This window comes from Plectrocnemia conspersa, unplaced genomic scaffold (assembly GCF_051122295.1).
Source record: "Plectrocnemia conspersa isolate PC_06_02 unplaced genomic scaffold, ASM5112229v1 ptg000011l, whole genome shotgun sequence".
Lineage (NCBI taxonomy): Eukaryota > Metazoa > Arthropoda > Insecta > Trichoptera > Polycentropodidae > Plectrocnemia > Plectrocnemia conspersa.
In genome coordinates this window covers 18,942,564-18,967,094 of record NW_028277175.1, presented here as the reverse complement: position 1 = coordinate 18,967,094, position 24,531 = coordinate 18,942,564, and the positions used below count along the sequence as shown (strand labels likewise).

At 27.4% G+C, this 24,531-nt stretch overlaps 2 protein-coding genes across 2 annotated transcripts in view; one reads left to right on the top strand and one right to left on the bottom strand.

The window, feature by feature from the left end:
• The window catches only part of Ance-3 (angiotensin-converting enzyme Ance-3), a 114,022-nt gene that overhangs the window by 28,845 nt on the left and 60,646 nt on the right, over positions 1 to 24,531 (bottom strand). The window lies entirely within an intron of this gene.
• Positions 9,348 to 13,299, top strand: LOC148229794 (uncharacterized). The gene is made up of 2 exons (XM_088197882.1): positions 9,348 to 9,407; positions 11,427 to 13,299. Exons 1-2 carry the CDS (start codon positions 9,396 to 9,398, stop codon positions 13,098 to 13,100), a joined length of 1,686 nt encoding a protein of 561 aa, XP_088054008.1. The 5' UTR covers positions 9,348 to 9,395; the 3' UTR covers positions 13,101 to 13,299.

The window sequence follows — 24,531 nt, the reverse complement described above, 5'->3', positions numbered from 1 at the left end:
TTTTATTTAAAAAATATTAGGACATTTAATGCTTAAAACTTTATATCAGTACGAATTTTAATATTAATCATCATACAAATCACTATGCTGGAACAATTATTACCATAATAAATTATTTAATGTAAACATGTTTTTATCGATTTAATAGAGATAACGAAATCAGTGCTAACACTGAGGAAGTCCACAGCAGCATAATTAGCTCAGAATGATGAGTAATTTATACAATTTCGGCAATTACAATGTGTTTTTTCATTATTGTTTTGTTTTTTGCTGTTATATACAACAAACATATAAAAGGTAATACAGCAATACTTATGCCAATCAATACACAAAAAGTTGATTTAAGAAATAATTCAATTTATAGAACGTTTATATTTTACTAATTTTTTAAAATAGTACACGACAAAAAACACGCCAATTATTAAGTAAAGTTCTAAAATTTTACAATTGTTTAGCAGTACAAATAAATAACAAAAATAAAAAGATAAATTTAAAAAAAAAATCGCAATCAGTTTATAGATAGAGCAACGGTACAGTGTACAAAAAATGACTACCTGCGTTGTTGAAGTGAAAAAATATCTGAAAAATAATATATTTTACAACTGTAATTTTAGAGTTGGTCAGTTTAAGTATAAGACCAACTCTTTATAGCAGACACTAAACAGGTGAAAGTTTAGTGTCAGCTCATTATAAAGCTACCATATGCAAGTCCAAAGCTAAAAATTCTCAAGAATAGATAGATTTTCAATAAATTAGCAGTCAACGTGAACACAGAAAATCATAATCCAAAGCTCCTAATATAATGACGCTGGTATAGATATAGATTTTATAGAGATATCTAAAAAATATTATATGTCTTTTAATCATGATTAAATTTTTAGTCTCGCAAAGATTCCAAATTATTGATACTGTTTGAAGATTATTATTGAGAAAAGTGTTATCAAGGACGCTAATCACCGATGGATCAATGTAAAAGTCGTTTCTTACATATAAGCATAGCATCTTAGAAGACACAAATATTGTTGAAATATAGAGAAAATTTCCACTTCCTCTCCAATGTTATTTCCAGGGCTTTTGTGAAAATTTCTCTGACCAGTTTATTTTTACAAATTTAGTAAGAAAACTCCGCTGGTAATAAAAATCCAGATAACGACACGATATGGTTCTTTCCAATGCTAAAAGTTAATTGTCAGCAGACCATTTCCACAATTAATCTAGATCGGAAATCTTTCGGAAACCTTTGAACACTTTCATCGACATATAATAAAAAATAAATCTTGTCTATGTCGTTTTTGAATAATAACAACCGTGATAACAGTTGGAACCTTCACTTCAGAGTTTAACACTCATTTGACAGATAGTTATCATAGCTCATAAAGTTTTAAAGCCAAAATTTTATAGAGATTCATACTCAAATAATAATGAGCTACAACTTGTTTTATCCAGATGATATTAAATATACATGCATAAATATACATTAACCATAAAATAACATTACATTTCGTTTATACATGATTTTAAAAACAATCTGCATAAATTATATCGTAAAAATACATTATATATTGCTCATCTTGCCTTTTTGTGTCAAGGGTCACAGTGTACTTCATTTACATGGACTGATGTTATTATTATACAATATTTTCACTCGTTCAAAACTCATCCGACTAGTTTTTTTACATTAAAATCAAAATTAATTTGATTATGGAAAATAAATTTTCGAACTACCGATGAAGGTCACGAAAAACCTTTATAAATCGATATTTTTATATAATGTTCTAGTTATTTAGTATAAATTAAAATAATATATTTAATACAACGTTTCTCAACACACAATCGTTGCATCTGTGACGCTAAACTAGTTTTAAGGTTATTAGGACATTAATAGAAATTTGCAATTGGCACAATTTGTATTAGCATAATATATTTGACATTTTCGTAGCAATTTATAAATAGACAAAAGGTGAGGTATACTCAACAAAAGTGTAAGTGACTGACAAAATTGTGTGGAAACCAGTTTTTTGTGAATATTCATTCATTACCAAATTAATTAAACTCTTATATAACCTTGCAGGACAATTTAAATTAACATTCACGGTATTTAAAATATTTTTATATAAAAAAAAAATATTTATCATTTTAAGGTTTCTCTAATATCGTTGTCAATACGTGTAACTTTAACATATTAAAATAAATAAAAACATATTTATTATAATATTTTATTCTTTAGTCACCGATTAGTCACCGACATATACTATCATGCTGGATAAATAATATTATGCATTCGATTCGTAAATGTACATCTTAACGTTTTTTTATTAAACGCTCTTCGAAATCTTAAAAGCACTCGATAAAAAGAATCGAAATCAAAATTTGTAAAAATATTATAAGTAACACGAAAGTATCTGCAAAATATTTTTAGAGAAACTCGTGGTTTTAAGGGTGTTAAACAACGATACATCGCTTTTGATCATTATATAAATTAAATGCTAAAAAAATCATCGTTGGCGTTGTGATGCTCGAAAAATAAATTTAATTGGTGAACTTCCGTTAGTATGACAATGTCATGAAACAGTTTTTGAATGACTTTAGTTATAATAATGTATAGGAATAATCGATAAATATGTGAAAAATAAGAATTTTTAATACTGTAACACCCAAAGGGTAGATATTTGAGACACAATCCTACTCAAAGAAAAAATAAAATAATTAACATATTTTTATAAGTTAGTTAAAATTTTTAACTATAAATGATAATGCTACTAGTCGGTGTGACATTGTGATGGAATATGGAAATTGTAGGCATATAGCTTGAAATGCGTTTTTGCATATTATAATTTCCGTGTTCGAGAGTGGAAAAATATAAAATTCAAGGCGATTTCACCGCAAAATTAAAATATCGCAACTATTCGTCAAAATTTTCTTAACCTTATAATGGCCTTCTACAATCTTCAAATTTGCTTTGAAATCGTTCATTATGTAAAGTAATCTGTATTTCGGGGGTTTACTAGTCTACCAGATATGTCAATTTTGATTTATAATGATTATGCGACATAGCCGGATAAGACAAAGTGCAAAAAATGTATAATGTTATAGAAAAATTGTATATGCCAGTGGCTTCAAACTTTTTTATTATATAGTATACAAAAAATTATATATTGCTATAGTAAGCATTAAAAATAATACAAAAACAGCAGTTTTCAAAAACCTGCATGGACCATTTGGGATGAATTTTAAACACTAGAACCAGACATGCCATAATTTCCATAACTGCTCCAAAGCTGTTATGTAAATTGTTAAAAAATCCGTGGTTTTATAGTGAATATCAATTTATGTGACATAGTTATCCATATATAGTACAAAAATAAATAATCCTGTTTTATGTGATATTCAAATAGCTTAAGAATAAAATAAAGTATGTGATGCCATCTTCTATGACGTATTTCAAGTTTTCATGATGGTCTCTATTTTACACTTAAATAAATCAGGGGTCAAGGATTTTTTTGATAATATTACCACAAAATATATTACTTCTGAATGCAAAACTAAAAAAGGAATTTTTAATTTTAATGTATTTGTATTAATAAGTTTAAGCTAATTTTTCCGATAAATTAGTACAAAACGACATTTTTTACTCACTGATATTTAACTAAAATATAATATTAAATAAATAACCTGCTATTTTTTTCTAAAGAAATGTTAAATATCTTCTTTATGAATTACTATTTAATTTATATTAATTTTTAGGTTAAATTTTATTTTTAAAAATAAAGTGTATATTTAACAGAACTACATAAATAATAAAAGTAGTAACAGATAGAATAAATAAAAATCATCAAAATGTGCTTTTAAAAATAATGTATATTTTTAATCTAGCACTAAAATTGTTTTAAAATCAATTCTGAAATTACCTTAAACAAAATACTGTACTTTGTTTTAAGCTCATATCCTTGAACTAAAAAAATCCTTGCAAAAAATGTTATTGTAAACGCCAGAAGCATTTCATAGATTCCTCATATTCTAGTGTGACTCATACACATAGACCTTTGAATCTTGACATAAAAACAACCTATTTGTCTTATCCAGAAGTTCAATAAATGCTTCAAATGTGTTTCTTTACTTTTTACCCAAATTAATCTGATTTTACAACCACTAGCCTAGATCATTCAAATTAATGTTAAAATCATGGATCTCGAAACTAAGCATCCAAAAGTGATTCCAATATATATTTTTTGTTTATTATAAAAATTCAGTTGCAACATGACAAGCGTTAGCCCAATGCCAACTGGATAATCTGTGTCAATTTGATACGAGCCCAACTGGTAGCGAGTTCAGGGGCTAAACTGTATTTTTATGTCTCGGAGTGCTATTTATTTAAAAAAATATTGTACATACTTGGGGAGAATAGTTTTTTCTAAGCAATAAAATTATTTAACTATTATTGCCTGTATCGATATTAGCATATCCTTCAATCTTCCATTGCATTATAACAGGCGTTAGCCCAACGCGTCTCACCTTGATAGTGACCAAATGTTGCATTTATATTTTAATATATATATATATATATATATATATATATATAGAAAAGTATTTTAAAAATATACATAAGAAATATGGTTTCATACGAATATTACAATATATAAAAATATATTTTTATTTTTATCGAAATCAGATGTGTCAATATGTAAAAACATGCATATAAAACCGTAAACCAGTTGACATTTTAAAATATGTGACTATAGAAAAAAGTAGATTTTAATGATAGCCATAATTTAATAATTCATAAGAAATTTTTATTTATAAAATGATGATATTTAGATTAAAAAATTTATTCGTCCTTGAATAAATGTTTTTCTAAAATTACTCTAATATATTTATATAATAATTTTCATTAGATATTCCTAATGAGAAAGTCATATCGTTACAACAAAATATTTTAAATGCCTATTAATGAATAGTATTAAAATATTATAATTTATTTCTGTTTTGATTAACAATTTCATGGGTGAAAATTAAATTTGACTAATAATTTGCTTAATGAAGTGATAACAACTGTTACTAAATGCACATTCTATTATATTTTTTATACATAAAAAATATATGCTGTATATAATGGTTACTTTATATTCAATCCTACTTCTTTTAACAGATCTAAATTAAAATTTGTATTGCTATTTTTTATGAATTTACTCAAATTATTGGCACTGTTTCATCTTAACCATCCATTTCAAATTTTACTCAGTTGCACTTTAGGACCCTAAAGAAAACAAAGAACCACCATATCATACTTTGCCACTGCTTGCACGTTTTAATCTAGAAACGGATTATTATTAATGGATTAGAAATGGTATTAGAAATTATGCGTAAAATAATCTCAGATTTTTTTTTTGTTTAAAAAAGTTTCATTTATCATGTCATCAGCTGTTATCAGCTGTTTTAAGCGACCCAGATGTATAAAATTAACGGCTTGAGTTGCTCGTTAATAACTAAAAAAGATGCCTACGACAATATGTGTATCTTTAGCACAATTTTTTTGAAACACCATTCCACCGTACGATCCTTAGTAGTAACCATACCAAAAGCATTGTTTAGTTTGCGAAAAAATTGCTCTTATTTTCCAATTTTAATTGAAAGTAAAATCAGCGGCAAAACCAATTTTGATATTACTAAATATAGTTGATGGACATGGACACGATAAAATGGTAACAACAAAAAAAATATTGAAACAGAAAATATTTTCCTAGCAACTCAATGTTATCAAAATAAAATAGTTAACTCATTTTATATATATTTTAAAATTGTATTTAAATATAAAAAAAACTTAGGTTAATGAAGCTATTAAATTTATCATATAATAAAATATATAAAAAATCATTATTGAAAATTAAAATATTTTGTAACAAGCGATTTAATCTCATTGAATTAACTACGCGGTAATAGTTCAGATTAGATCCTACATGTAAACGTATACGATACAATGCATATTATGCCAGTAGTGTACTGTATAAAAGATTGTGTTTAGTTTTCTAAATTGCACATTCAGAAAGTATTGCAGCGTTTGATATACACGATAAAATCAGTTGTCATTTTGCCGTTTTGTAACAAACCTAATTCAGAGTCAGTTATCTTCAGATCGTTGTTAGTTCAAACGAAATGTTCATTTATAATATAGAGTCATTATTGTAAATTGCAAGTATAGAAAAAACATGATTTTAATTTCTATATAACTTTTCATTCTAAGATGAATAAGTAATTTACCGGAAAATAATCTTATTAAATTGCTGAATTGCTGAGGCTAAAATATGAATTTTAAAATTAGGATTTAATTATTTTGCTAATTAATAAATATTATACACTATATAATCTTTACAAACTAGTTTAATAGATGTTTTATTAAATACATGTTGAACTAGGAATATTAATTAATAAGAGTTTATTTATAAATAGCGTTAAAAATATATTTTAGCGTGAATTTGTTGCTCAAATTTGATATTGACCTTTGTGGTTAAAACACCTTGAACGCTATTTAACGTCCGTTTAAGTTTAAATTAATATTAATTAAAGTAATAAGTATATAAAAAATAAATAAATCAATAAAAACGAATCTAATAAATAATAATAAAAAAGCTTTTATATATAATTATAATTAACTTAAACTCACTATTGGCCTAGACACGTTGGCGCTATGTATTGCACTAATATGCACAGTATAAAGCAAATATTGATAATGCAGAGGTTGTCAAATAGTTGATCATGGCAAAATAATGCAAATATATATATATATTATATTTTAATATATAATATATACTGATGATGAACTACGTTAGCTCGTTGTATAGATCGATTTTAATTAATCAACTCGTTATGAGATTAGGGAAAACCAGGAAAAATACTCTGATTTAATTGATTGTAATCATTAATTGAGGGGCTTACATTAAATTAAATTCATAAAATCCTGGTGGGTATTCATGATATTTTAAAATTAGATCGCAGATAATTTTATAAATTATAGTATATCTTCTGGATCAAAAGCATATTAAAAAAAATTAAAAACAATAAAATTTTTATCATGAAATTGTATATCATATTTTATGTTATATATTTGTGTGTCACAAATATATAACAATAAAAAATTGTTGTAAAACATCTCTTTGCAATTATAATCTACGGTTATGCAAACGTTATTATTATACATTTAACCGCTATATTTAAAATAATACTTAACGATCTTGTTAGTAATTTATTTATTTATTGTATTGTTGTGTAAAAAATATTCGCAACAGTTTTTCGGAAAATTCATAAAAGACTGTCGCCACTTTCGATTATTTCAATACGCGCTTATGTATATTTTTATCGATATTTTATGTTTATAAAATTAGTGAGACCAATATGGCAACTTTTTCATTATCTAAGATGTTACGTAAGTATATCATTAGAACAATGAAGTATATTATGAGTAGTATTAAATGTTTTTATAAATTATAATTTAAGATTAAACGGTTATTTAATATTTTCAATAATAAAATAATGTAAATCTTAAATAAAGTTTTTACAAATAAATTCAACTTTTTGACACTTATGCTTTAACAAAATAATCAAATATCATAACCATATTTCACATATATATTTTTTTTATTATATATACTAGGTAATTCCGAAACGAATGTCGTTTCTTAATGAAACAAAAAATATCTTTAATTTATTGATTATATATAAATATATATATATATATATATATATATATATATATATATATATATATATATATATATATATATATATATATATATATATATATATATTTTCCTTCTAAAGATATAACCTTTTCCCACCTCTCAGTGAATGCGTTAATTTTATTACCATAAAATTTTGGAGGCTTTAGTTTTAATTTTGTTTTCGTCTAGAAAGTATTGCATTAAACAAAATAAATGGTAGTCAAAAGGAGCAATGTCTGGAGAATAAGGTGGATAAGATAAAACTTTCCAGCCAAGTTCGCAAATTTTATTGAGGGACGTGCATTGTCGTGTTGTAAAAATATGTGCCTTACGTTAACAAGTGCAAACGATATAGCACAGTTTAGTGTTTGGCCAGGCTTAGGAGTTTCGTAATGCACAGTCCCTTTGAATTCCCATCATACACAGAAAAAAACTTTTGAACAGTGAGCTCTGGCTTTGATGTAAGTTTTGTACATGATTTTTGGATAACAATTGTTTGTTGTAGTACAACACACATTTTTCATCACCGGTTATCAAATGACTAAGAACAGACGATTTATCTCTTTATCAACCACATGCTTTGATATATATGTTTATATTATCAATATTTAAATATTATTTAAGAGCAACACAAAGGTTATTTATAATATATTAAATAGCAAGAATTTGTATATTTTTAACTAGTGTACATATAAAAATTCTGTGAATCATTATAAAACATTCATTTCCTGATGATTCACATTAAAATATGGGAAATTCACAAAAAAATGATATTCTGAATATAAAATATATCAATGTCCTTGAATTTTATTTGGCTTCAGCATTTAACTACATTTTTCGGTAAAAATTGCCATCAATGACGAGAATGAAAATATAGTATTTGTTAAAATTATAAAAACACTGTCTCTTAAATTGATTGAATGATAAAAATATTTTTTTAAATGGCTGTACATTTTTTCAATTTGTATCTATGTTTGCAATAGTTGTAAATATATTCAATTTGTATTCGTATCTATGTTTACAATAGTTTCATATTTATGGCTTAAAAAGTGAATCGGTTTATTCCACTTTTAGTTGAAAATTACTAAAATTATTATTATATTAATTAATTAATTAACTTTTAATGTATTTAAATAAACCACTAAGTTAATTATTTTTTATGTAATATTACTTATTAAATTTTATTACATAAACCAGAAAAAAAAAACGCTTTTTACATACTTTTGCATGTAAGGCCAATAGCATGAGTATTATATTGCTTTCTTATAAATACAACACATTTATATCACTCTGATTTATAAAATATTAATATTAATAAAATATTTGTTAATAAAAAATAATGATTAATTGAGCATGATATTAAAATTATTATATTCGCAATAAATGCGATATTTTTTATTACATGTCGCATAAAGTACAGAGAGAATGTCAATGTCGATGAGAATGCACTCGCATCCTTTGCTTCCGATCAAAGTTGTCAATCGACAGCACATTGTCAATAGACTTGTCTTCCTAAAATTTTCTAAATTAAGTAATCGTCTGCGGTCAACCTGAACACAAAAATGTTGACATCAGTCAAAAGAGCGAAAGTGGATATGAGGTATAAAAGAGCCGGACAGATGACACTCAGCATCCAGTTCATCCCTGGTCATCACCAAAACCACTTGAACATTTGAAGACACCATGAAGACAACGGTGAGTCATTTGAACGAAAAGTTTACGTTGATCTAACGAATCACTCGGTGACAAGACTCAAAAAATGTACACTATACAGTATATCATTTAGTTATATATTGTCAATAAAGGCTTTGTGTACTATTTTTAAGTCTTAATTATAATATAAATTTAAATTAGATTGCTCAAATAAAATTGAAAATTGTGTACTATTCTTAAGCCTTTATTTTATTATAAAATCGGATTAGATTATTTTAATAAAATTGAAACCCTTAAATTATTTATACATGTGCCTCTATATAATTAATTTCGGTTATAGTATTCTATTTCATTATGTTTGATGTTACATGAACTATTTATGCAACTTTTTAGTCATCCTTGGCCGGTCAAGGGACATTTCTCAATGGTTAATCGTTCGAGTGTGCAAATTGTTTAGATGTTTTCCGCGGAACGTCCCACTCTAACGTATGGTCGTCAGAGCGCCACTTTTTGTGCTTCCCTATAACGACAATTTCGTCACAGTTTTAGTCATTAATTTGCAATCCTTGAACGATTTTGCTAATTGCTATTTCATAACAAAACTGTCTTCTTCAAAGTCAAAGGTTGAGAATACAAAAAAATTCCCAATTTGCGACAAAGCTTACGCAATTCACCCAGCGAAAAAATTAGATATAATACTATAACTAATACAGTTAATAATAGCGAAAAACAACGGAGAAGTTTAATTAGCACATAAGTTTCACGTATTTCTAGTAACTCCAATATTTTCGCAATGCGTGTTCATATAATTAAATTATAGACGTACTCGCAAAATAAATCATAAAATTTTCATATATTCAATAATAAAAATAATATTAGTGATAATTATATATTTGAGGGGTTTTGTATCAATATCGAGCATATATAAAAGTCGAGCTAATGAGTATCTATTTAATCTAAAAATCAGACAAATTTCACGTTTTTTTAGAAAAAGAAACATTTCTACATCATCTTATGTTTTAAATTCGTAAAGAAAATTGATTTTATTCTCAGATGTAGATTAACACATTAAATGGAAGCATGCTCGAAATTAAAATTATTACACTATTTAATGTTTGCTTAATTTATTAAATACATACTTAAAAACATCAACATTTGATGCAATAACTGTTGTAAATTTGTGATTTTGATGGCACACTAATTAATATATTTCAAAGATAGTTTTAAGTGCGCCTAGCTTACACATAAATGGATTAAGAAGTCAGTATAAGTTTATAAGAATTCTCCATTTATTATATATAATTTATATTTGAGTATGTTTATCTTAAAACTTAAGCATTAAATGCTAATATACTAATGTATTATTTAAGTAAAAAAGCTTAGTACAAAATAATTTAATATACTTTTAATTCGCCTTTTTTGTATTATTAACTATTCATACTATCCCTTTAGAATGATAATAAGAAAGAAAATTAAAAATTGTATTTATTTACATATATGTGAAAATATTAAAAAACACGCGATATAAATCGATATAAAATTTCATACGATTAATCTCAAGGTCTCATACAAGTTTTATGTAATTTCCAAAAAAATAAAAATGTATTTCTAATGGGTTATTTTAACTTTGAATATTCTCAAGGCTCTATTTAAATTTAATATGTATGTTGCTATGTTAAAAAGTCACTTGATCGTTGGCGCTTAAGTTGTGCAATTCTGCGGTTGTCATCAATGAAACATTTACATTTCCTATAAACAACAGTATTCATATTATATAATTGAAATAATGTGTTGTTAATTTTGTCACTTTAATCAAGAATGTGCATTCGTTCTCAATTGCATCGATTACATCACACGATGTGACCTAATCCGAAATGGAGACAGAGACTGCATCACGATCTAAAGGCATTTTCCGACTAGCCTCTATTATTCAGCGGGTCGTGAGAGTTTACTCGCTTTGCCGCTCATTGATATCGTTTTGCAACCTTTAGTTTTTTTAACTGAACGACCGTTATTTTAGTTATTAATATTCTATTAAAAATATGTATTTTTGTCATGCAGGTCTTCTGCGTCGTACTATTATTGGCATGTGTGGCGGCTGCCAATGAGAAGAAAGTGCCACTCGAAAAGAAGCTCGACAAAAGAGGGCTTCTAGGCTTGGGATACGGTTATGGACACAATGGCTTGAATGTAGGAGTCCTCGGTAATGGAATAAATGGTGGATTATATAACGGCGCTATTAACACGTATGGAAACGGATATCATATTGATTCTGGGATAAACGGCGGTGTGTTTGATCATGGCATAAATGATGTACATGGCGTACATGGCATTCATGACATACATGGCGTACATGGCGTACATGACGTACACCATGGATTTGATATCGGTGGATCGCAAATTATAAACGGAGGAGGAGATCATTCTCATCTCACCAGAACCGTCACGGTAGTCAAACACGTGCCATACACTGTAGAAAAACAAGTGCCATACCCCGTTCCCAAACCTTATGCAGTACACGTCAGAGTACCAGTTCCACAACCTTACCCAGTAGTCAAGCACGTGCCATACCCAGTCAAGGAATACATCCGAGTACCAGTACATATACCGCAGCCGTACCCTGTTGTAAAAACGGTACCCGTCCATATCCGAGTTCCAGTCGATAGGCCATATCCAGTAAAAGTATTGGTTCCACAGCCGTACCCAGTCGAAAAGAGAGTGCCATATCCAGTACAAGTTCCAGTACCACAACCCTACCCCGTTATTAAACAAGTGCAAGTACCCGTACACATCAGAGTGCCCGTTCCGCAACCTTACCCAGTCATCAAGCACGTACAAGTACCAGTCAGAGTTCCAGTAGACAGGCCGTACCCTGTGCGTGTACCGTACCCAGTGGAGAAGAGAATTCCTGTCCCATACGAAGTTTCCAAGCCGTACCCAGTCCGCGTACCAGTCGATAGGCCATACCCAGTAGAAGTACCCAAGCCTGTTCCAGTTCATATCCGAGTACCAGTCCCACAACCTTACCCAGTCGTAAGAACCGTGAATGTTGACAGGCCTGTGCCATATCCAGTCAGAGTTCCAGTAGACAGGCCCTATCCAGTACATGTACCCAGACCGTACCCAGTCACCGTAGATAGACCCGTGCCATATGCAGTACAGGTTCCGGTGCCAGTTGGAGTCCATCATCATGATATTCATGATCATCATGATCATATTCATGATCTTGGTGGATCTTTGGGCGCTGGATTCGGAGGCAGTGTAGACTCAGGGTTCGCAGGCGGCGCAGGAGTAGATTTAGGAGGCAGCTCAGGAATAGGTTTGGGTGGCGGCGCAGGTGCAGGTTTCGGAAGCGATGCAGGAGCTACTTTCGGAGGTTCTAATAATTTCGGAGGTTCTAATAATTTCGGAGGTTCTAATAATTTTGGAGTCACCGCCAATAGTGGTTTCGAAAGCAACGATGCTTTACTAGGCGGTGCAGGATTAGGAGCCGGATCAGGTTCTTTCGGTGGTGGTTCGGGGTCCAGCTTTGGAGCAAGTAGCTTGGGTGGATCTAGTAGTTTCGACAGCGGCAGCAGTAGCTTCGGTAGCCAGAGCAGTATCGCTGGATCCACTGCTTCGGGAAGTTCCGACAGCAGTATCACTTCAGTACAATCAGGCTCTTCGGGCTCTTTTGACTCCAGTAGCAACGAGAACAGCGTCTCATCTCATAACGGATACAAAAGATCGAACTAAATTTTATCAACTCTAAATTCTATGTACCATATCTTCCGTATTCTATGTAAATAATATAAAGGGAATAATTATTTAAACGGTAATTTATTCCACTTTATAGCAATATTGACAATGTTACCGTCGCATATTTCTATTCATATGCCTTTACTTTGATTTTGTTAAGTTGTATAAAATTGAAATATATTTTTTATTAAACCAATGTTTGACTTTCTTGCATATTCCTCATAATAATAATAAAATAAGCCTACACAAAACCGTGTCGACAGCAACCTAATTTTTAAACAATCGTTTTTTAATGTACGACATTGAAAAATCAGATTTTCAACAGCGATAAAGGTATTGTTAAGAATTTCATCAATTCAATAGAAAAACACTAGCGTTTATTGTGGGATTATATGTTTTGCTTAAGAATATATACAGGTGAGTGAAATTTTCGCAAAAAATAAGAAACTAATAATATGCCTAGCACACTCAAAATAATAATGCAAATTTACGTAAATTGTCAACTTTTCTTAATTACTTTCGTATAAGATTATGCAAAAATGATAATCTTAAAATTTATGCAATCATTTGAACTTTTAATTTTATTATCTATTTTACAAAAAAACTAGTAAAAGTGAAACCGCAAGGCACATAATTTTAAATAATTACATAAATAAGCGACATAAGATGGCATCTAAATCTACCGGTATTGCAAAAAAAATATATCCTTATAAATATATTATAATATGCTATTTCACACGAAACGAGAATACTCTAAAAATGCGCATATTTAATGATCGACATCGAAAGTGTCGTAACAAAATGCTTTCGATTTTTAAAATTTACGAATCGGTCTATAAAATTACTCAATTTTCGTCGGACCACCACATTGGTATTGATTTATTGTGAATATTAATCAATTAAAATAAAATACATCAGCAATCTTTTCTACGTGTGAAAATTACGAATGGAAGCTAATGTTTTTCTGTACAACTAATCAAAATTCATATTAATCATTCTACGAATATTTTTCCTAAGAATCACGAGCTTCATAATATTAAATATTATATACATTCGATAATAAATTGAAAAACTTCATTGTGACAGTATGGTGTTATTTTTATAGGTTCTGTATGTTTATTGTTAATTAAACTTTTTATACAACTATAAATTAGAAATGTACATTTACGAAACATAAATATCTAATACCAATTAAGATCAATCTAAAATTATTTTTCCAACGTTTCTATTATTATTATCATATAATATTTTAAATATATATTATGCATATGTATATTTGGGTAAAATAAATGGTGATTTTGATAAAATTTAATCACTTAGGGAAAATTCTTCAAATGTCTGTTTTTATTCATTACTTTAAAACGCATATTTATGCAAAGAAAGTTTTATTGCAAATTAACTTATACAACTTTCATATATTGAATTATCATATTATCATTATTATACCTTAGCTTATAGTAAAGTAATGTTCAAACCTTAAAAATGTATCAGCGTAATATAAATATATTTTTTTTAATTTAGCTCAGAAATCTGTATTAATCAATTGAAATTATAATTATAATAATTTAATATAATTCTAATCTCTTACACAATAGTAATTTTAATTTAAGTGGAATTTCAATCCAGGATTTATGGCAATAGTAATCAACTTACGTCATCGATTTTCGTGCATTTATTATAGTACAGTACATTAAAAGACAAGTTAAAGTACATTAGCAGATGTGTGATTTTTAATTGTTAACTTATTTTCAATATAAATTAATTATAACTACAATTTAAAGTTATAGTCAAGATGGTTTGAATTATATTGAAACCATCGCAAGATATTTCTAGAAATAACCATATCTACTCTTTTTATACGAATTTATATAACGACCATTTAGTTCAGATAATCTGTTATTCTATAAGCATTTTTTTAAATAGCTAATATTATTATTTCTATAATAAAATAAGAGTCATAATGAGATATAATTGTATCATTTTTTAAATTTAATTATGAAACGAAATAAAAGATGAACTAGGACCCGAAGTGATAATTTTTTAAGGATTTGAACTCAGGTTTTCTATGTGTTAGTCATACTGATCTACTGATGTAAAGTACTATAATATGCCATTAAAATTAAACGCATTAAAACATAAAAGTTAAAATTTGTATTGAAAAGTTCATATAAAAATATGTTTCTATAAATAATAAATGTGTAGCTTAAAATATATTTATTTGATTTAATTAACACATTTTTTTTAATATCTTCATCATAATTTATACCTATTGTCAATATATTATATTTTAATATATCTTAAATACCCTAATTATAATAAAAATGTATTTATATTATTGTTATGCCTGAGGTAATTTTAATTAGAGATTGGAATTTTAATTGGAACGAATATGAGGATTTTTATACTTCAAAAATAGAAAATTGGGCAAATATATTTCGTTCACAACAATGTGCTAATAAAAATACAAGGACAACTAAATAAGCTAGCACATTAATAGATTCAGTCTTTACCAATAGTAAAAGCGTACAAGGTACAGTGAAATTTCATCGATCATTTGTATTATATATCATATATATTTTTTTTAGAAAAACATAATAGAATTAAGGTAAAAAAATAGTTTTAACCAAAAATGTGACTGAAATGTAGAAAACATGGAACAATATTTATAATAATATTGTAGATAGTAAAATAAAAAATCAATATAATTTTAAAACAAAATATCGATACAACCCAAAACCGTGGTTTAATAAAAATGTTAAAAATGCTTTAAAGAAAAGAGATGAACTTTAAAAACTACTTCAAACAGTAAAAACTAAAAAAGTTGGATTTAAAATCTTAAATTAAAAATAGAAAAAAATATTAACAATGCAGAAATATGACAGAGAAAACATTATGAAAATTCGATAGATGAAATAAAAAATAACCCAAATAAAATGTTGGGAACAGTAAATAAATAATTAATCCTACTAAGAAAAACTACATAATAAATATGGAGATTGATAAAAATATATATAAAAATCCTGAAAGGAATACATACTACATTGAAGTATAGAAGAGATTGTGAATTCAATAACTCAGCTTAATAATTTAGTGCAATACAATAATAAAACATTGAATGAATTTAAATCTGTATCTTTAGAAGAAATTCACAACAAAATTTGTAAATTAAAAAAAGGAACCAATACTGATGAATGGGATGTAAATATAATTAAAGAAATTTAATTACATTATTTAAAAGGAGAAATACCTAATAATTTAAAGATTGCTACTATTATACCGATACATAGAATAAAAAATAGTAAAAAGATTGAGGAAATGAGAGCATTTAACATGTTGCTGAAATAGAAAATGTGATGGCAGAATTAGTAATCAAGCAATTAAAGGATTTCATTATTTCTCAAAATATTCTATGTGAAAAATAATCGGTATTCAGAGAAAAATATTCCACTGAGACTGCATTATAAGTAGTGATAAATGATTGATTGTTAGCCAAGGATACAAACAAAATCATTGGAGCAGTTTTCTTGGATTTCAAGAGAGCTTTCGAAACAACAGACAGAATAATAATATTGAAGAAATTAGAGAATAAAGGTGTAAGTAAAATAGTATTAAGATAGTTTAAAAATTATTTAAAAAAAAAGTTATGCGTATTCCAAAGAGAAAATAAAATCGCACGGTGTACCACAGGAGTCTAAATTAGGACCATTGCTGTTTATATGATATATTATTGATATAAATAATAATATAAAAAAATGTTAAATACATCTGTTTGCGGTTTACAGAAGTTATAAATAATTTAAATAATGAATTAAGTAAAATAGAAATATGGTTAAAAAATAATGTACTTAAACTAAATGAGAATAATACTTAATGTATGTTTATTAATTATACATATTTGTTAGATAATAATAAAACATTGTTATATTGTAGTTAACTCTTTTATAGAAATAGTTAATGATATAAAATATTGAAGATATATGTTTTAGTATTTATATGTAAGTTAATATGTTACCAGTGTAAATTTACCAGTTGTAGAAGTATAATTGATAGATTGGAATGGTTAAATGTGCAAGAAATATTGAAAATGAATGTTTTAGTATTTATATATAAGCTAGAAAATAATATAAGTATTTAGTGAGAAATCAATATGTACATAAATGTAATACTAGAAATAAAGTTAAAGATATTTAGGTATAATAAAATGAATACGGCCAGGGGAATAGTGCGAATTTTTATAATAATATTCGTAAGACAATCCGCAAAAATCATCGGATTTCCTAAACGGAATAAAATAATGCCGTCTAATAATTTAAAATATTTAGTGTGTCAAAGTTCATACATATATTTTTAACTTATCTTAAAATTTACAATAATTCTCAGGATTCTGATTCAGGTGTCATCATCAACTTTATATTGTTGCGATCAAAAATAATGTTACTTATGATATTTTTTTAATATTTTGATGATTTCTAAAAAATAACAGAAACGTTAGACGTACTATTTAAAGCACTCAGACCCAAAAAAAATAACTAACATTAACCACTCGTTCAAATAGAAATACAACGTTTAATACGTTTATATTATTAGAATTACAATTGATTTATTTAAATAAATAAAACTGATTTCTTCATACTTGAGAAACTATTCTACATTCGAATAGTTTGTCGAATAATTCAATACTTTTATAGAAGTTTTTGTATTTCAAAGCTTTAAAGGTATTTAAAATTAAACTTATATTACGAATGTTTCATTTGACATAACACGACTTTGCTATTCACGCTTAGCTATAAAGTCAAACAATTTTTATTGTTTATGTATTAAATTCATATTATATATTAATATATATTTTTATTTTACGTCTAGATTGTCATTCGCTGAACGCAGACTAATGAGAAAAACCAGTTTTTAGGATACGCTAGACTTTTGCGACACACATGTCATATAGTCTTCTTAGAAAATTTAAAAATATATTCAAGAGACATCTACGAAAAAAACAGAAAACATATATTTTTAATACTTGATTCTAGCCATTAAATATTTGTCAATAGTTATTATAGATAACTGTTTGTCACGATTCACACTCTTGCTTTATTGGAAATCGGAACCTATTATTTTTTTAACTTTTGATAACACAATAATGCAATTTCAATATGTAATTATCTAATTGCAATATTTATAAAAATATGCTATAGACATAACCGATTTTTTTCGGTAAGATAAATAGTTATTTTAACATATTTGCTGCGATAAAATAAACAAAATTGATAAGTTCATCTTTTTTAAAGTGGCGTTTTGATAACTTTTCACATACTGTACGTGTAAATTCATTGTTTTAAAAGCGAGAAAATGTTATTAATTTGTATGTATTTTTACTTAATTTCTTCAACTAGAGCCTAGTTTTAATTTGAAGCTTCTGATTTTATCTTGCTAACCACATGATTTACAATAAAAAATGAGATGTTATTATTCACTACTTAATATTTTTTACAACAATTAAAAATCATCTATGAGCAAGTATATATAATATATAATTAATATACTTTTCTCACTTAAGAGTTATATTAGTTATTGATAATCTACCATTGCTGAATGAAAACACTAGTCTAAAAATCAATTGGGTATTGTATCAACTTGAATATTTGTATATTGAATTATCAAACCTAGTTTAATATATAACATATTTTTTGGAAACGCTGTTGTAAGGTATTGTTATGAGCAGTACTTTTGTGTACTTAGGTGTCACAGGCGACATCCGATAATTAACATTTCCCACGACCACAAATCAGACAGTTTCCTCGTCGGCAATCTCGACACATGATCTTGTACCAATTTCGCAACATCCACTCGCGTTTCCACAGAACTGTACGGTTTCGCTCTTAGGGATATTCATACAATTCACAGTGGATACTGTGGAAGTTGTGGCGTGTCCACCATTGTGCGTTCTCATCCGTCCCATTGCATAACCGAGATGTAGTTATTATGATTTATTCATCGTTTCGACGAAAAGGAAAAATCTCTCGATACATAAAGAAACGCCTTCCCGGGAGACGAGACCGAAGTTCCGCTCTATTCATTCGTAAGATCTCGAAATTTTACTGCTCTTCCTCGGCATTGTTCTTACGCACAGTGTTAATTAAAACAAACTATTTACAAATTAATTTGTCACTATTGTACGCCGGCTTTAAGCTATTATTTATGTTCTGGTGAGAAATGATGTTTTGTTAGCATAACAATTTTACCAAAATAAAATCAAGATGGATTTTGATTTTTTTTACTGTAAAAAAATTAACTTGATTCAATTAATCATAACGATATTCATACGTAAGATTATAAAAATTTAATCCATAATGATTAATCAGTTTTATAATTTATTTATTAAACTGTTGTAACCTGACAGACGTAAGCCCAATGCGTTACAGCGGGGTAAATCTGTATCAATTGAGTAAGTCAGATATGCATAATTAATACCTACAAGTAAGTATTAACCACCAGACGTCTGGGAATCAGTAACATCTATATTATTAATAATATACTATTATGTGAAATATAATTTTTAACCAATATATGTTACTACAACTGGGGCCAGTTTTTTATAATAGCGCATTTTTTCATAAATAAAAATTCGATAATCACTGCTGGGGCTTTAACCCACAACCTCAGAGTTATTAGTCTGAGAAGTTACGGACTACGCTATCCGTCCTTAAATAGTGATTATTATAAGTACATTAATCACTCATTTCGACTTTCCAGATACGATAGATATTGGAATTCGAACCCAGAACTTTTAGGCGGTAGCCATCTTCTCACACTACTGATTGACACTGCTCTAAATTAAAATATATAATTTTGTTAAAAAAATAAATGACAAAAAAATATATCCTGATAAATAAAAAACAGAGACACTTTAAAAAAAGTGGTCTCTATTTTGATTACAACAAATAAATAGCGCAACTTTAATCTATGCATATATTAGTGGCAGTTCGTCCATATTATCTATAAAGCGTTGCTTTTCCATACATCGAAAATAAATATATAAATTGATAATCTATTTTAATGTGAACATATTCATTGATAAAAAATTAAAGCAACTTTTATACGTGAGAGCGCGAGAGATCGACCTAGCTCTAACGGTCGAGAGCAGAAAATAAGTAATTTGGGAGCGTCGATCGTATTCTTATTATAAACTTTTAACAAAGCGTATTTTAACAAAGAAAATTTTTCTACACAGAAAAACTACATAATAAATATGAAAATTGATAGAAATACATTTAAATATCCTGTAAGGAATACATAATAAATTGAGAGTATAGAAGAGAATTTTAACAAGGAAATTCCTCACAGCGACTCAGGGTATTTTTATATAAACAACGAATTTGTGCATAATCTGAAATGCATGTCGCTGGTAAGATAAGAAGGAGCAGAATACCTAAATTAGAAACCTGCGGTACTCTAGAATAAGAGAGTTACTAACGGATAATTTTATAAAGACATTAAATTTAGGACAAACAGCCATAGCACTTCAAAGTTTAATGTTTGGTGTCAAACATAAACATGCAGTTGTAATTCGGCTTATAGCAGAGTAGCAGTTTTAGCTCTTTAAATAAGTTATTAAATTAATGTTACAGGTCTTTTTATAAAAAACTTTAAACATTGCATCTCTTTACTTTAAGAATTAGTACACAAAAATAATTTAACGTGCTCTTAAATTTCTAAATGTCCAATGAAATGTACTGACGCAAGTGGTGACGACGTTTTAATTTATTGCAATAGCTAAAGCAATAGCTTTGTCATTAGTTTTCTGTTTGTTGTTGTTCGCATGATTTTGCGTTTCTGTATATATTATTTGACTTTTGAAATTTAATAGAATATGGGCAATGGTAGATAAGAACAGTCATCCTCCACGCGTGAATACGTACACTCCACTCTACCTCCATTAGTTTATACAACCCTAGCAATAAGCACATTTGCGAATCACCCAGATGAGATACTAACAACTTCAAAGCAATGTCTTAATTTTGATTATTTCTATTGCAACTTTACTAATTTTATAAAAAATTTAAGGAAGGTTATGATATAAATAAGGGCAAATAATTACAATAGGTCTTTTGAATTGTAAATTTAGAATAAGTATTGTTTTATAATTGCCACTATTTTTAGGTAATTGTGTATGAAGTAATGTTACAAAAACTATTCATTAAATACACATTTAGTTTTTTTATGGGCAATGCTAATTGTGCACATTAATGATTCAACTAAATTGTATCACTTCTAAAATGGCATTGGATTCTGCTTTCAAAATGTTATATCTTGCTACTGTATTACGTAAATATACTATATATATATATATACATATAAATAAATCTGAGATTTATCAAGGTCTTTAATAATAAATATCTAAATATAATATGTCATTACTTTAATCAAGTACTGATAAATATTAAATTATCCTATAAAATATTGTTACGAGCTATATATTATATATTAAATAATATGTAGTAATCTGTAACAAATCATGCCATTAAGAGGACTCTGCAATGTAATAAGATTGATTCCCACACTTTTTTATTTTGTGTAATATGGAGCACATATCATTAATTGATTAGTTACTAAATTAACTGATACACATTCTGACACATTAACCTTTCACGTTCGCCATAAGTGATGCATTTCCTCGGCGCCTGTTTTTCGATCTCAACTCTTAATAACATCATTAGCTGATTGCTCGTTTTGCACATTGCGCAACGGAGGCTTGGTCTACTTTTTTGTTCTTTACTTTAGATGCCATCATGAGCGAATATCGGAAAGTGAACCTGACGCGTGATTTTACTCTCGTTTATCGAAGTTGCACATAAAATAATTTTATTACTTATTTTCACGCGATAATTTATACAAACATGTGCGAATATAAATTTATTTTACTTTTTATCATATCCAGTCGCCATGCGTGAATATTTTTATCACAACATTTTTGAATAAATTTACAAACCTAATTTTACAAGGTGAAAGAAAATCTTGTTATTATTGGTTTAAAATATATTTTTTATTAATAACAACAAATAGAAAGTGACGTATAATTCACTAATTTATAATGGGATAGGGGCAAGACTTTTATACATTTTTTTTATTTGATTAGTTAACCTCATTTCGAAGATATTACTAAATATAAATATTGAAGGTCACTAAACTAATTTTTATATTTAATTGACTAAAACTAACAACATAAATATGATTCTACATTATAAAATATATGTTGTAAAAATAAGATTTACCAAGGTTTTTAAAATTAGATTATGTCTAAGACAATATAATTTTTATTAATCAATATAACTTATAATTTTACAATTTTTATTAATAATTGATTATTAGCAGAAATAATTTAAAAAAAAATGATATCATACAGATATAAATCAAATTTATTATTAGTAGTCAGAATATGTGGCCTTATAACAGCGCTATAAGATCAAGAATAACTTATTTTAATGTGTATAATTACATATTATCAGAGTGAAATATTGTAATGATAAGAAATTCGTAAGTATGATACAATACAGAAATGATTCGAAACAAATTTGCTAATCAGTAACACTTGTTTCAAGGGAGACGTATCTCAAATTCTTAAATGTTTATCTTCACAAAATAATAATAATACAAGAGGTTCCTATGTACATACATTAAAAGCTTATTTTAGCCATATTTTAATAAATAATTTTATTTTATAAGCGCCTTGTTTATTAATTGTTTTTTTATTATACATATTCATCGATTGAAAATGAGAATACACGCTTTCAATGATAATCATATAAAATTAATTCAGTTTCATATTATAATGTTCGAATATAAATATACGAATATTAAAAGCATATGTTCACATTTTTATAGTTTCATATCCATAACACAATGCATTGTTAGATTTTTACCAATCTAGAAAGTTTAATTTAAGAGTTGCTAGCAAATATCATACGATATATTAATTATTTGCCTCAATAACATCGTGTGCCATAAATCTACTGTCTCGTTCAATATGAAAATTTTATAGTTTGTTATATAAACAATGTAATAAAAACTTGTTTGTAATGATATAGTATGCTCATATATTTTTACTATTTATGCTAATTTAATTATGTCACACATTTGATTTCTTTTCGAATTGCAATGCAAATACTATATAGCTTCCTGTATATTTGATCTGATGTGTTTTACTTTCACACATCAACTGATATGGTTGGACAGAAGATATTTCGTCAGACTACTTTTATCCTAAATTAATTGCAGATATCAATCGGCATGTTTCCATAATCAGCAGTTTTCGTAGATACGTTAAATACGTTTCCGCGGTACGAAAACGATTCGCTCCACATGTGCATAAAACGCGTGCGAAAAAAATTGGCAAAGAGCATTTTTTGATCTTAGGTAACAATTGTGAACCGTTAATGCTGCAATATAAGTGTGCTGAGATTATCTTAATTGTGAATGTGTAGCAATTTTTAATGTATGGCGTATGCGAGCACAACAAGAAGCAAATGTTTGTGTGAATTCAATTTGAGACACGATTAACTATATATATTTTAAAATGAATTAGTGTTTATATATTAATTGCATTTATATTTTTTAATATTATAGATAGATTATATTTGTATATATGTATATACAGCTATAATAATGGGGCACCCCAAAAAATCGTGTATAATAATAAACCCAAGTTAATTTTTTAAGCTTATTTTTAATATTTAGTAAGTCCACTCTTATTAGCTGTAATTTCAGTTGCAACATTTTTAGCATACTGGCAACTATCGCTTGCAAGTGGATGAAGACAAATTGATCTATTCCATTTGCATTTTTTCTCGCAGCTCAATTTTGGATATGCAATTATGTTAGGCAACCTTTCCCTTTAATTTTGCACATAAATGCTTTATAGAATTTAGGTATGGTAACTGTGAAGGCCATTCTAAAAGCATCAAACCCTTTGACGCTTATTATTCCCTACTTTTTAGCGAAGTATGACACAGATCGTTTTCTACTGTATTACAGTAGAAAACCCAAACAACTTAAAAAAATTATTACTTTAGAAATTTTTGAATAAATGATGTTTTTAATATTTTTTTATGTTAGCCAATTTTAGTTTAAAATTATCTTAGTTGGATTCATCGGACCAAATGACTTTCGCCAGATGTCCAATCTCGATGTTTATGAGCCTACACTAACCTTCGAGTTTTATTTACGTATTTCTGAAAGCCACGGTTTATGTCGGGCTTTACAACCTGAGTCCCACATCGTTAAGCCTTTTTCTTGCCTTTAATTTTTAAGTAAAATATCATTGACATTAATTTATTAATTATTAATTGTTTTATTTTAGATAGCATTTTGTCTACATATATAGATAAGAACTAAAAGATTATAAACGTCTTTAATATTATAAATTTATATATAA